Here is a 15,004-nt window from a genome sequence, read left to right as displayed (position 1 = left end):
ATTTTTCACTTATTATGTAATTTTATTTCCTTAGGATCTCTGCCACAATTCACATCAAATGCTGCCATATTTGGGCCGTCAATTTTTCCCTCCCCTGTCACTTTTCCATTTGCTAAATTCTATAGCAGACTTTGCAGTAGATACTGCAACATCTTGTGAAAAATAGCAGTGTAAATGTAGAATGAGAAAAAATCCATTCTACTTGCTAACACTTAAATGCAATCTGCCCAAGATAGAAAACCCAAGATAGATTTAATATGCAATGAAACAAAAACAACAACAAAAACCCCTCCAAAAATCCTTAGTATGTGTTTTAATAATAAGCAAATGGGAAGAAATAATATACAAATACAAACTCAGTTTAGAGCCAGGAACCTCCATACTTGGGAATGATTCTACCATTTAATTGGGCTAGAAGATTCTATGTCTCCAACTGAATTTCGAGTAGCTTACTAAAGAAACCCCTCATTAATTAGAGGACTGTACACCATAGGAACAATGATAGAAACACACAAACACACAGAGAAAAGTAAAAGTCCCTTTTCAAAGTTGTGTTTAATTCCGAACTGAAAGGTTGGTTGAAGAAAGGATACCTGGAGACCATGTGTTTCTATTAAAGCCTCCTGACCCCAGGCTGTATAGCACTAGGGTATCTCTCTTCTGACACAAAATAACATCTCTAAGATGACTGGAGGTGACTGGGGTTAAACACACACATTTAAACAGTATAAGGAGAAGCCAATGATATGAAATAGACAACTCTACATGATCTGGAATACTGCAGAGAGCTTTTAACACAGATAATCACGGTAAACTCTGGATAGACTCCGAACTCCTTGAGGGCAGAGAGATTTATGTTAGCTTCTCATGCTTGCACACCAACCCCAGGTCTACCATTAGTATGCCCCTAGGGGCAGTCTATGCTTGTGGGGAGGAGCATTTTATCACTGACATTCTCTAGAATGGTGATAATAAAGAGTCACTTTTATAACTGTCTTAAATTCTCAATAGATAATGCACCCCTTATGTCTGTACCCTAGGCTGCACCCCTGTTGGTACACAACTGCCACGTTTGGACAGTGTTTATTTCTCTGGGATCTCTTGAGATGTAAGAGCCCTGTAGTGACACGTGCTGATGGATCTCCTGGGAGCTGCCCTTTGGTCAGGGCAGCCCACTCCAGTCACCATGCCTGCCATTGCCCCTGAGCGCCATGACACAGCACATCTCCACAGCATGAGCAGTAAGCCTGGGCTGAAAAGAAGAGGGAAGGAGAGAGGAAGGTCCTGGGAACTAACTAGATTAGGAAAAAGTGAAAGTTGTCTAGAGGGCTTCCCTGGTGGCGCAGTGGTTGAGAATCTGCCTGCCAATGCAGGGGACAGGGGTTCGAGCCCTGGTCTAGGAAGATCCCACATGCCGCGGAGCAACTAGGCCCGTGAGCCACAATTACTGAGCCTGCGTGTCTGGAGCCTGTGCTCCGCAACAAGAGAGGCCGCGATAGTGAAAGGCCCGCGCACCGTGATGAAGAGTGGCCCCCACTTGCCGCAACTAGAGAAAGCCCTCGCACAGAAACGAAGACCCAACACAGCCAAAAATAAATAAATAAATAAATAAATAAATAAAATTTAAAAAAAAAGAAAGTTGTCTAGAAACCAGGGTCTAGTTTATTTGAATGTTTTCTATCAGCTCTGCCTTGTTGACAAATATCTGATTTCTGAATAAAACCTTGGCAACCATTATATCCATGGTGCATGCTGGAAGTGAGCTGGACCCAGATACTCTTTCACAAAACTTTTATCCTGATTCATTGTGACCTTGCCACCATGCTGGTTTTGATTTCCCTGAGTATGGGACCACTGTGGCAACACAGATGAACCACATCACGGAATGAGGGAAAAGAGATGGCTAAACTGTGTGCAGAAAATGGATCTCTCAGAATGAGTAACTTTCCCTGACTGCTGGGCAAAAGAGTGGCAAATGTACGGTTCACGCCTGCGTTCTGCTGTTTGCTTCTTTTGCCCGATGCAACCCACAGTATCTGAATGAATCATACCCTTACAATTAATTACAGAATGTTGGGTTAAATTATTCTGTGACGAGGAGAGGATTTAGAATTGGATGTCAGTCCTAAAGCTGCCCTCAAGCCTGGTTCTTCTGCAGATGGACTGGACAGAACATTGAGAAGCATAAATTTATTAGACGATGGAAGATGGGTCCACAGCTGGGTGGGAGGCTGGGGTAGTCATCAAACAGATCACTTGTTACTGAGCCAAGTACTACTTAGGGCTCCATCATAGGCAACACAGGCTGCTGCAAAAATACTGTTCAATCTCCCATCTCATGCTGCATTTGTACTTGTCCTTATTTTATGTTACAAACAAGGTTCATACATTAGCAAGAAGAGGGAAATAGACCATATGCGGCAACAGAGTCAGATCACCTGAAAAGAACTCTGTTAACATCATTCATTTCCATGTTTTACGTATCAGGAAAGTTTTCTCTTTACTTAGCTCTTGGGCTCACAAAGGGCAGAATTCCTAGGCATGCATTCTCTTTAGTGGTAACCAGTTTAGCTGGCATAGGCCAGGCTCAATGTCTCGTCTGCACTGAAAATTAAATTTAAAGTAAACTCAGAAAAAAGATAGTCAAGGGAACTTGTCTCCTCTTATGACCATGCAGTTTAACCCATTGTAGGTGGAAAAGGCTGGCTTGTTTATTGACAAAGTAAGGGAAGCTGGTTAGAGATATGGACCATATATTCTGAAATATCAATCAATAGCTGTCGTGTTTCATCTTGTACTTATATCTAAATACTTATTCTTGAATTCGTATCCTTAAATGACTACTTTTTCTAATGGTGATCTTGAGAATTGGAGTACAGGAAGACAACTCAAAGCACAGGATCATATGATAAAGGATAAAATTGATATATGAATGTGAAACACATTCCTTGGCCAGAATATACTCCATCATTTTTCTGTACAATAAATCAAATTATAGAAAGGGGGTTCTCACCTGGAGTCTTGAAGTTCCTCAGCTGAGAGGGGGTATCATAAACTTCCAGGATCCAGTCACCAGCAGCTCGTTCTCCCCAGCAATGAATGGTCATGAACTCCCAATTTTTAAATCCTTCCATGGAATGATCAAAAAGCCTGAGAGAGAACCATAAAACATTGTTTTTGTATGTTATTTAAAAATCTAGTGAGTGTCAAGTCAAGACCATGATTGATGATCTCTCTGTATCTATCAGCATGTTCCGCTCAACACTGGAGGTTGTCTTCATCCTGGGCATCACCGATTAGTAGATCCAAATATATGTATATCATCGTTCTACCAGAGGGAAACAGGCATGGGGCTGGCTGTACAGTAAAAAACCTGGGAGGGATAATGATGTGGGTATCAGGGAACCTAGGCTAAGGCTCTACTCACAAGCCTGGTAGTACCAAGAGTTGAAGATGTGGAGCAACTGAAGCTCTCTTACACTGCTGATGGAAATGCAAAATGGTGCAGCTGCTCTGAACAATAGTTTGACAATTCTTACCATATGACTAAACAATACCCGCCCCTCCCCCGCCAGATATTTACCCAAGAGAAGTGAAGACATACGTCCACACAAAGAACTCCACATGAAGGCTCACGGCAGCTTTATTCATAATCATCAAAAACTGTTAGCAATTCAGATGTCCATCAACTGGTGAATGGGTAAACAAATTATGGTATATTCACAGAACGAAATACTATCTAGTAATAGAAACTGTTGAACTGCTAATAACTGCAACAGCATGAATGAATTTCGAAGGTATTAAGCTAAGTGGAAAAAGTCAGACACAAAAGATCATGCACTATCTGATTCAATTTATATGACATTCTAGAAAATACTACTTAAACAGAAACAGATTAGTGGCTGCCAGGGGCTAGGAGGTAGGAGGCAGGGGCATGGTGGAAGTTTTGGGAATGAAGGAACTGTTTTATACCTTGAAAATAATGGATGGTTATGCAACTATATATATTTGTCAAAACTTATTATTCACATTAAAAAGTGAATTGTATGTAAATTACTCCTCAATGAAAAACCATGCCCATTAATCTTATCCAGTTCAGGGAGTCATGCCTGGAACTGCAGCCTAAATTCTGCCCTTCCAGCCCTTCTAATAATTTTCTAAGTTCCTAATTCCCTATATGAAATCTCTTCCTGCTTGAAATCACTGGAATTACTTCTGTTTTCTGTGAAGTAATCCTGAGGGATACAAAATATAAAGGAAAATAAAAAGAATCCTCATCAAGAATCAAGAGATGTCAATAGATATGTATAATAGATATGTATAAAATAGATATGTATAAGGCTAGCATATGAAGAAACAGGCATATTATTTACATAGGCATGTGATGTAGATTTGACTATCTGAAGAAATATCCAAAAGATTTCTATAGAGATGGGACCCAGAAAGTAGAAAATGAAAGATGGGGCAAGAGAAAAAAAAATTTTTAAGTACTTTAAAAAAAATTATATACATCTATTATTTTTGTTGGGGCAAACAGAGAGGGAAAAGCATCTCTAGCATTGTCTTAGGAGCAACCATGTCCAGTTACTGGGACATATCTGTCCTTCAGTGCAGACAAATACAAAGGTCATGACAAGTGGATGTTGATAGCTATTTAAGACATACAATCACCTCTCCTTGCTTTACTTTCATGTTCACCAAGGAAACTGGTGGTTATCATTTGAACTTCCATGTGGATCTTCCCATTAGGAGAAAATGCACCCTTCTAAAAACAAAAATAACCAGTTTAATCTCATTATAACTTAATATATTACAATTCTGATTTTTTAAAGTGCTCTATCAATGTGTTTGAGGCTCCCTCTAAAATGCCAGCTGGATTCTAAAGCTGAAGGGTTAGGTGGCGTAACTAGGGACTGTGTTGGGTAAATGGCTGACACTCGGCAGCTTTCCCTGGAGAAAAGCAATAAACAGGAAAATCACCTGTTGCATGCTCCTGAGCTCTTGAAAGAAGAAAAATAGAAAGTATTTAGCAACATTCTCAAGGTGTCCCATGGTCAGAATATTGAGAAAAGGCTGAGTTAAAGTTGAACAGATCTCTTTACTGGAGAACACTGCAGATCTTTGGAATATTCAAATATGTTTTGTTAATCTCCATAATGGGGTTAATGGGAGGCAGTGATTTTCAAACCTTATATGGATGGGAAGGCCTTTTTCTTTTTTTAGAATATCTGTATACTATCTGTAACAGGTTACTTCTGAACCGAAGGGTGCGGCATTTCAACGAGGACCATATTGGATCTGGCAGCTTTCCCTCGTGATAACGGGGATGGAAACAGTGGCTCCGTACATGAATGTCTTCCCACTGAAAATGATCTTCCATAGATTATGGATGGTACAATCATCCAGGAGATCTTACAATCCACGCACTACCACAGTAGGGCTTGTTTCACAAGTTTGTGGCTTGAAACTGGACTTGGCCAGGAAGAAATTGTTGGGTCATTATAAACACAATTGACTTACCTACTGGGTCCTTCATGTAAAACCCAGAAAGTGTGTGTTGGGTGAAAACGAGACACAGAGGTAGAGGAAGGAGGAAACTTTTCAAATGGCACTTCCTGCCAGAGAGATGTTACTGAAGCGAATATTGTGACATAGAAATGGATGGAGGCAGAAAATTGGTCTAGAACCACTTCTTAGCCCAACAGTTCTAATTTCAGTTCTGATTCGTTGAGGCTATTGTGCCATTTGAGGGCACTGAAGCAACAACTTGTCACGTAATACCTTTCCAAGAGTGTCGAACTTAAAAGCAATTCCCAAACAGTTTAGACAGAACATTTGGCTCACGGCCTCATGTCCAAAAACTACAAAGGAGACTTGAGGCTGCCATCACATGAGGGGCGGTCTTGTTTCCACAACCTCAGCCAACTTTTAATTACTCATGGGTCAGTTATTTGAGTGCTGGATTAGCAGACCCTATGTTTCTTCCCTTCCACCCTTTCCTCTCCACCTTTGAAAATCATTCCATTGCTATCAATCATTTTAAAATCACATTTGGAATGAAAATTAAATATAAACTAGGTGCCCAGAAGAACTATCCATAATCACCATTCAAATAAGTGTTTCAAAGCCCGAATGTAAACAGGCTTTGTCTATCTGGCTGAGTGGTTCCCCCAGCCCCGTCTCTTCACTTTATGCAGAGCTGGAATGCTCATTAGTTTCATGTGGACATAAAAGTTGAGGAGGGGAATTAAAATGCAGCCAAACACGATCACTGCATTTTGCTAAAAGAGTTGACGGGGAGAGAAATAGACACTGATTGTTATTGTTGTTTCAACTAGCTGGGCATTGACTTTTCTAATCCCCACCCTTTATTTTTACTCTGATTCAGTACTTAAAACTATTTGCTATTTTTCGTATTGTGCTATTTAAAAACCCTGCATCACCTGCATATAACAAAAGGTAATGTAGGTTAGTAGACGAGATTTGTGTTGCAAAGAACATACTTGCTCAAACCAAGTGTCAAACCACTGGACACCGCTAAAGAGATTCTAATTGTGTGGTCTTTGTTTATCAACTAAAAAGTCCAGTGCCCTGTCTGAACGTCTGTGCTGTGCCAACAGTGAAGAAAAGAGACACATGCCAACATTATTAGTGTGGATCAAATGTCAATAAAGCAGGGCCAGTGTGCTGAAAGCTGGAGTAGATTAACTCCATGCCCGTGTCCACATCTCCTATTGCAGTGAAACCCTGTTCTGTCAACTTGGCTTCATAATCATGTGCTCAATGAAATGATATATGCATGCAGTGGCACAAATCATGTATCCAGTTATTAAAACGGTGCCCACAGCCTTATCCCTGTGAGCGGTTTTCAAATAAATTACTTTGGATGAAGCCTGGTAGGAAGGACTGTCATTAAATGTAGTACGTCCTTTTGAGGAATTAACTCAGGAAATAACTCATATAATTACTGTAAGCTTTCTTTCCCCCTTTCACTTGAAGAGTCTAGACAATGTGTCAAGGCTACAACATGCTTCTCTGATGTTACGGCAACTAAATAACAAGACATTTTGTAAGTACTGACAGCTATGTGTTATCATATAATTATTTCTCAAATTGTAAATGGATCTTAATTTCAGAATCATCCACGACTACCCAGACAGTATTTGTGTTCACTACAGAATTAGACATTAAACCAATATTTTGGAAGTTTTCTTTTCTCTTTTTGTTCTCTTTTTTGATTTTTAATATTTTTAGTGCTTCATCACAATTTAACATAAAGCTGATAGAATGCTTAAAGCACTCATTTGGCTTAGTTGTAACTCAGCTTCTGATTTTCTTTAGATGTTTGGCTTTTGTAAGTTTTAAATAATTTGCTTCTCAAACGGTATTTAAAACACACTATTAAGTTTTTCTCTCACTTCTAATCTAAATTGCTTCTTTAAGAAAGGCTGAGAGAAAGGTACTGGTTCTAGAGGTTTGGAATACCTAAAAAGGTGAGTTTTCTAAAAAACTTTCAACGTGCACATTATTACTAACTTACCAACCCCGAAATGCATTCCTTCTTGTGGGTACATGATGTAAATACTTAATCGTCTTGAAGATATATTCTTTTTTTTTTTTTTTAAAGATTTAATTCTTTTTATTTATTTATTTATTTATGGCTGTGTTGGGTCTTCGTTTCTGTGCGAGGGCTTTCTCTAGTTGTGGCAAGCGGGGGCCACTCTTCATCGCGGTGCGCGGGCCTCTCACTATCGCGGCCTCTCTTGTTGCGGAGCACAGGCTCCAGACGCGCAGGCTCAGTAATTGTGGCTCACGGGCCTAGTTGCTCCGTGGCATGTGGGATCTTCCCAGACCAGGGCTCGAACCCGTGTCCCCTGCATTGACAGGCAGATTCTCAACCACTGCGCCACCAGGGAAGCCCTGAAGATATATTCTTAAATAGTAGATGGCTTTTATCTAAATATCTGTTTTACATTATAAAATGTAAATGACTTTGTAAATGACTTTCACAGCACCCAGCAGCATACTGCTCGCAAGTTTTTTGATGACATGAAAATAAGAAGAATGTGTTTGAAAAAGCTGGGTGATCTTTTAAATCGGTGCTATTTAAAAGTCTGGTCTGTGGATGGGCAGCTTCGGCATCACCTGGGAGCTTATTAGAAATGCAAATTCATGGGCCTCACCCAGACCTTTAGAATCAGCCTCTCTGGGAGAGACCTGGCCATCTGTGTGTGACAGTCATTCACCAGGTGCTTTGAAAAGCACTGCATAAAGAAGGGTTAGCGCTTATAAGTGCTTACTAGGAGCTTGCTGTTATGTTATGTTATTCACTACTTGTAACAACCCTGTGAGGCAGATACTACTACGTCTGTTTTCTAAATGAAAGAATCACTTTTCCAAAGTCGAACGTAAAAATGGGTGAAATCGGGCTTCCCTGGTGGCGCAGTGGTTGAGAATCTGCCTGCCAGTGCAGGGGACACGGGTTTACTGAGCCTGCGCGTCTGGAGCCCGGGCTCCGCAACAAGAGAGGCCGCGATAGTGAGAGGCCCGCGCACCGCGATGAAGAGTGGCCCCCAATTGCCGCAACTGGAGAAAGCCCTCGCACAGAAACGAAGACCCAAAACAGCCAAAAATTAATTAATTAATTAATTTAAAAAAAAAGAATGTTGTGGAGGGATTGCTTTGTTTAAAAAAAAAAAAAAAAAAAAAAAGGGTGAAATCAAGACAATCCCAGCTCTAAGCTCCAAAGGCTGTACCTTCTTTTGAATAAAGGAAGAGGGTTATTCTTATGGTGAGGCCTTACTGGAATGTAAAACTTCCACAGCAAAAGTGTAATTCTGCAAGTCACACATACATTTATACAGCAGGACACTTCACAAAATGGCAGTAGTCTGTCATTGAACATTTGGGCAGGGACAAAAATATTCAAATAGAAACACCAGTTAAACACAGTTAATTATAGAACTCTATAGGTTGTGCAGACGAGAAAGTGTACCTTCTTTCTACTTAAGACCGTAATTAGAAGCAGAGATACTCATCTGTAATCAAATTTAGAAAGGGAGGCAAAGTTTCAGCTTTCAGGCAGAGGCCAAAATTTGGAACAGAGAGCCAATACAGCTAAACTAAATCTAAAACTCAGTGAGTTGGGGAAAGGGGGTGTATTTAGGGGAAGAAAAAAAAAGCCAGGTTTTCATAATTCTAACAAATGCAGTTGAAGGAAGAATCTGATGGGATAAGCTTTTTTGTTGGAAAATATGTAGGCAGGCAGAATTTGAACACGTGGTCATATAAAGGCTTACATCTCGAGTTGCTCTCGTATCTGTTTTAAAGGGACCCAAGCCCACCTGATTCCCCCTACCCATGCCAGATCCCCACAGTCTCCCTAGAAGGAAAGCATTTGTGCCGATTATTCAGTTTGGTTTTTTGTCAGGCAGGGTGGACAGGCCAGAAGGAGGAGCGGAAGGGTGGAAAGACAGGAGAAAACAAAGGGAAGAGAAGGCACTAACTGTGCATTCCAGGATGCCTCTGTTTACTCGGGGCTCCCACCCACTAAACCATCAACCTGGTCTGCCACGGGGGCGGGGGGGGGGGGGGTTGCCTGCTGGGCTAATGGGGCACGCAGCTCGAGCTGGACTAGCTGTGAACGCTGCTGAGTGCCTTCCAGGGCTCAGCACCTGCAGATGCTCGGGTAAACCGTGCTTCCTGGAACAGCTGTTCTCCACAGGAGTTCCAGCCAGTGCCCAGCAGCCAGGACAGGGAAGCACTGAGGGGCTCCAGACGGCCCACACTGACAACGTCTTCAACGACCTCGCTGAAAAGCAGTTCCCTAGGAATTGTCATGGTGAGGGCGTAAGCAATGTTGAAGACACTCCTTACTGAAATGTCTAGGAAAATGAGGACTTCTGGAAAGCTGACCATGACCCCTTTATTTCTTTTGGGAATTTACTGTTATGGATAGCATTTTCTGGTCCCAAGACCGGGACACAGATTTTGTCAATACTGAAATGAAGATAATAATGGAGGGGAGTTGCTGTCCTCTCAGCTTCCTTCCTAGTTGATTCTCCTTGTCTGTGTCTCTAGTTTTTGCATCATTAAGGGGAGATGATGCCGAGTGAGCCTCAGATTCTGAGTCTGAGCTGAATCTCAGCATCCTTCCTTCTCACAGCAGCCAGTGCACAGGCTACTGTGAAGAGTTCTGCCTCATGGAGAAACAGGAGAGATCAAATGGGGACGACTCTGCCACCACAGCTCTACCTCTTCATCTCAAATGACCCCACTAGGAAAACGGTGTGTTTTAAACCTTTCAGAATTCCTATCTTTTTTTTTTTTTTTTTAAATTTATTTATTTATGGCTGTGTTGGGTCTTCGTTTCTGTGCGAGGGCTTTCTCTAGTTGCGGCAAGCGGGGGCCACTCTTCATCGCAGTGCGCGGGCCTCTCACTATCGTGGCCTCTCTTGTTGCGGAGCACAGGCTCCAGACACGCAGGCTCAGTAATTGTGGCTCACGGGCCCAGTTGCTCCGCGGCATGTGGGATCTTCCCAGACCAGGGCTCGAACCCGTGTCCCCTGCATTGGCAGGCAGATTCTCAACCACTGCGCCACCAGGGAAGCCCAGAATTCCTATCCTTTAACTGCACAGTGTCCTTTGCTTTATGTGGTCCTCCTCAGAAATCTTGACTTCTTTGAAAGAAAGGTAAGTGTCCAACAGGGGAACTATTTATTGCCCTCATTAATAATCTCTGACACACAAATAAAATACTTAGGAATAAAGTTGACCAAGGAGGTGAAAGACGTATATGCTGAGAACTATAAAACATTAATGAAGGAAATTAAAGATTCAAAGAAATGTAAAGATATCCCATGCTTTTGGATTGGAAGAATTAATATTGTTAAAATGGCCATGCTATCCAAAGCAATCTACAGATTTAATACAGCTGTATTAAATACATCACTGATTTAATACAGTGTCAAATTACCCATGACATTTTTCACAGAACTAGAATAATCCTAAAATTTATATGGAACCATAAAAGACCCAGAATTGCCAAAGCAATCCTGAGGAAAAAGAACAAAGCTGGACGCATAACACTCCCAGACTTCAGACAATACTACAAAGCTACAGTAATCAACACAGTGTGGTACAGGCACAAAAACAGACATATAGATCAATGGAACAGAACAGAGAGCCCAGAAATAAACCCACACACCTACAGTCAACTAATCTTCGACAAAAGAGGCAAAAATATATGATGGGAAAAAGAATCTCTTCAGTAAGTGGTGTTGGGAAAGTCGGACAGCTGCATGTAAATCAATGAAGTTACAACACACCCTCACACCATACACAAAAATAAACTCAAAATGGCTTAAAGACTTAAACATAAGACATGACACCATAAAACTCCTAGAAGAGATAGGCAAAACATTCTCTGTCTTAAATCATAATACCAGTGTTTTCTTAGGTCAGTCTCCCAAGGCAATAGAAATAAAATTAAAAAATAACAAATGGGACCTAATCAAACTTACAAGCTTTTGCATAGTAAAGGAAACCATAAACAAAATGAAAAGACAACATATGGAATGGGAGAAAATATTTGCAAACGATATGACCGACAAGGGCTTGATTTCCAAAATATACAAACAGCTCATACAACTCAACAACAAAAAATAAATAACCCAATTGAAAAATGGGCAGAAGGCCTTAAATACACATTTCTCCAAAGAAGACATACAGATGGCCAATAGGCACATGCAAAGATGCTCAACATAGCAAATTATTAGAGAAATGCAAATCAAAACTACAAGGAGGTACCACCTCACACCACTCAGAATGGCCATAATTAAAAAGTCTACAAGTAACAAATGCTGGAAAGGGTGTGGAGAAAAGGGAACCCTGCTACACTGTTGGTGGGAATGCAAATTGGTGCAGCCACTATGGAAAACAGTAGGGAGGTTCCTCAAAAAACTAAAAATAGAGCTACCATATGATCTAGCAATCCCACTCCTGGGCATATATCTGGACAATACTATAATTCGAAAAGATACATGCACCCCTATGTTCATAGCAGCACTACTCACAATAGCCAAGTCAAGGAAACAACCTAAATGTCCACCCACAGATGAATGGATCAAGAAGATGTGGTACATGTATACAACGGAATACTACTCAGCCATAAAAAAGAACAAAAGTGTGCCATTTGCAGCAACATGGATGCAACTAGAGAGTATCATACTAAGTGAAGTAAGTCAGAAAGAGAAAGACAAATACCATATGATATCACTTACATGTGGAATCTAAAATATGACACAAATGAACCTACCTATGAAACAGAAACAGACTCACAGACATAGAGAGCAGACTTGTGGTTGCCAAGGGGGGAGGGGGGTGGGGGAGGGGTGGATTAGGACTGGGAGTTTGGGGTTAGCAGATGCAAAGTATTACATATAGAACTGATAACGAGTTCCTACTGTAATAGCACAGGGAACTACATTCACTATCCTGTGATAAAACATAATGGAAAAGAATATGAAAAAGAATATATGTATATGTATAAATGAATCACTTTGCTGTACAGCAGAAATTAACACAACACTGTGAATCAACTATACTTCAATAAAAAAATAAATTAAAAAAAAAAATCTCTGACATACAAATCCCTTCTAAACCCTGACCTCATCACCTTTTCCTTGAGGAAAGGTATTACTGCCCTGCAGGCCAACATGAAGGCCACCAGGAGCAAAGCAGACCCTCCCTTCACAGCCTGCCCGCCCCCTTGTCGATGCTTCTTGCCTTCAGTTCCCAATCCTAGGAATGTGCTTTGAAACAGGGCCAAGGTGAGAGGACACGAGGATTCCTTGCCGTGAGGTCAGAGACTGGGAAGTTCTGAGTAGAGATTTCCTCTCATAAACTTAAAGCTTTGGAATATGCCAGAAGGAAAAAATGCCAAAGGAAACGGTCTTCCCTTAGCCGCCTCAGTAGGAGGGATGATACTAGCGTCAAGTACAACAAGGACAGGGGAGCCAGGCCCTGGAAGGTGGGCAGACGTGGTTTTGGGACCAGGTGTAGCTGTTTTACTATTAAAGGGTCAGATGCTGAAAGCAGTGTTTTTGGGGAGCTATGGACAAATGAATTCATAACATCCGTTTACATCTCTCGGTGCCTCCAGTCCCCTCCCTCCACTCAAATTTGTCTACCTTTTCTGGGGTGGCTACTTATTTTCAGCACTGAGATGGAAGACAGACAAAAGAACAGCACTTTAAGAAATGCTCCAGACCAAGAAGATGCACTCTGAGTGCAGATCTTATTCCCAGGAGGTAATGATGGGAGAGGCTAAAGGAAACCGCCAAGATCGGTCACCGAGCATCTGAAATGCCTGTTTCTTTTCTCTGACACAAGTCATGCAGCACTTTGGGGTTCAGCACTTTGCAAAGAGCAAAGCGGATGTCTGCTGTTGAAGAATGCATGCAAGACTGAAGCCAGCGACACTGTAATCCACCAAATGCCTGTGATGCAACCCACAGCTCCCCTGCTCACAAGTTTCCCCACTGAAGTCATTTCCAGGGAAGCCAACAAGAAATACTGAAATATGCAGGAAGAGCCCAGAAAGGCTGAAGGGACTGAGTTTTCCAAGCAAACAGCAACTGTGGAGGGACTGTTTTTCTACAACGGAGGGGGCTCCAGGGAGAAGAGCTGCACATGTGTGAAGCCAACCTTTGCACTTCACCAGGGATCACCTGGATACTCCAAGTTCAATGCAAATGCACAGCAGTAAAGAAAAAAAGAAAAACATCAAGAAAAAGGTCTTCCCTGGTTTTGGTAACAACAGCTGGTGTGACCTCCATTAATCATAGAATTGGGCATCTGCAGGCCTTGCTCGCTGGAGAGAAGCCTCAGGCAGGTAGCAGCAATGACCTGGCGGCAGCTGAGACCCCTGTCTGTGGAGGGAGGAGGGCGTGCCCAGCGACTGAGATACCAAAGCATCCTTTAGTTCCTTGCACCTGCCCACCCTTAACCTGGCAAACTGCGCTTCATAGAGTACGAAGCCCAGGTTTCCCCATGCCCTAAGGGAAGACATTAAGTTTTAAAGACGAACACAAGAAGACTTCTGAGCACAGAAATTAAATGCAGTGAAAGACTCTGCAATCTGTACTCCTAGTCACTATCACCAAGAAGTGCTACTGCTCTCTGTTTTTCTCACTGTCCTACAGCAGATGAAGTTGGAGATTTTGAAAAGCAACTGGCAATTCCTGAGTCTCACTTTCAGCTCTGCAGGCTTGCATTGGTCTTGGCCTCTCAACTCATCTGGCATATTGTCATTGTCCTAACAGAGATCACCACTGCTGTGGACACCTGGCATGTGTACAGGCGGCTGTGTCAACATAAGAGGTTGGCTTTCATTTGGACTGCATAGGCCTTTGACAATAAGGTTTTTGCCCCTATTAAATGTTCCTCTTGGAGAGAAACATCAAATTAAAGAAACTTATAGGCTTTTGGCTGTGGCTTGTATTTTAGAACCATAATGGGAATGGGGTGTATAAGGCAATCTGACATTTCCCCATCTGGTCCCACTTGTTGACAAGTATCCCCCACCCATGCTCTCAACCACTTGAAAAGCCAGTGGAGCAAAAGAAAACTTGTGCTAGAACATTCTGGCCTTTCAGCAGGGTCCTGGCAATACAATTACCTGCTGGAGAAATGTTTGGAGGAAGTATGGAGAAAGGAAGAGGCTACTAAGAGAAAGTAAGTGCCCTCTTGGCCAATAAAAACTAAAGGGCCAAACTTTAAAACAGTGGTTAGCAAACTACGGTCAGTCCTCAAACCAAATCCAGCCCCTGGCCTGTTTGTGTAAATAAAGTTGTTATTGGAACACAGCCATACACATTCATTTATATTGTTTACAGTGGCTTTTGCACTCTAACGGCAGAGTTGAGTAGTGGCAATAAACACAGGGCCTGCAAAGCTCAAAACATTTACTAACTGAATCTTTGTAGAAAAAAATCTGCCAAAA

General features: G+C 41.8%; 1 protein-coding gene and 1 long non-coding RNA gene across 10 annotated transcripts in view; one reads left to right on the top strand and one right to left on the bottom strand.

The window, feature by feature from the left end:
• Positions 1-15,004, bottom strand: part of PCSK5 (proprotein convertase subtilisin/kexin type 5) — a 464,350-nt gene that overhangs the window by 172,352 nt on the left and 276,994 nt on the right. For all 9 annotated transcript variants that reach the window (XM_059924937.1, XM_059924939.1, XM_059924938.1 and 6 more), the window contains exon 13: positions 3,014-3,150. In XM_059924937.1, the coding sequence (XP_059780920.1) occupies positions 3,014-3,150 (137 nt within the window). The remainder of the gene's footprint in view (positions 1-3,013; positions 3,151-15,004) is intronic.
• LOC132367129 (uncharacterized) overlaps positions 1-15,004 on the top strand; it is a 94,348-nt gene that overhangs the window by 60,330 nt on the left and 19,014 nt on the right. The gene's annotated exons all lie outside the window — the stretch shown is intronic.

Source organism: Balaenoptera ricei, chromosome 6 (assembly GCF_028023285.1).
Source record: "Balaenoptera ricei isolate mBalRic1 chromosome 6, mBalRic1.hap2, whole genome shotgun sequence".
Classification (NCBI taxonomy): domain Eukaryota; kingdom Metazoa; phylum Chordata; class Mammalia; order Artiodactyla; family Balaenopteridae; genus Balaenoptera; species Balaenoptera ricei.
The sequence above is the reverse complement of the archived record's forward strand: the minus strand, read 5'-3'. Positions and strand labels throughout refer to the sequence as shown.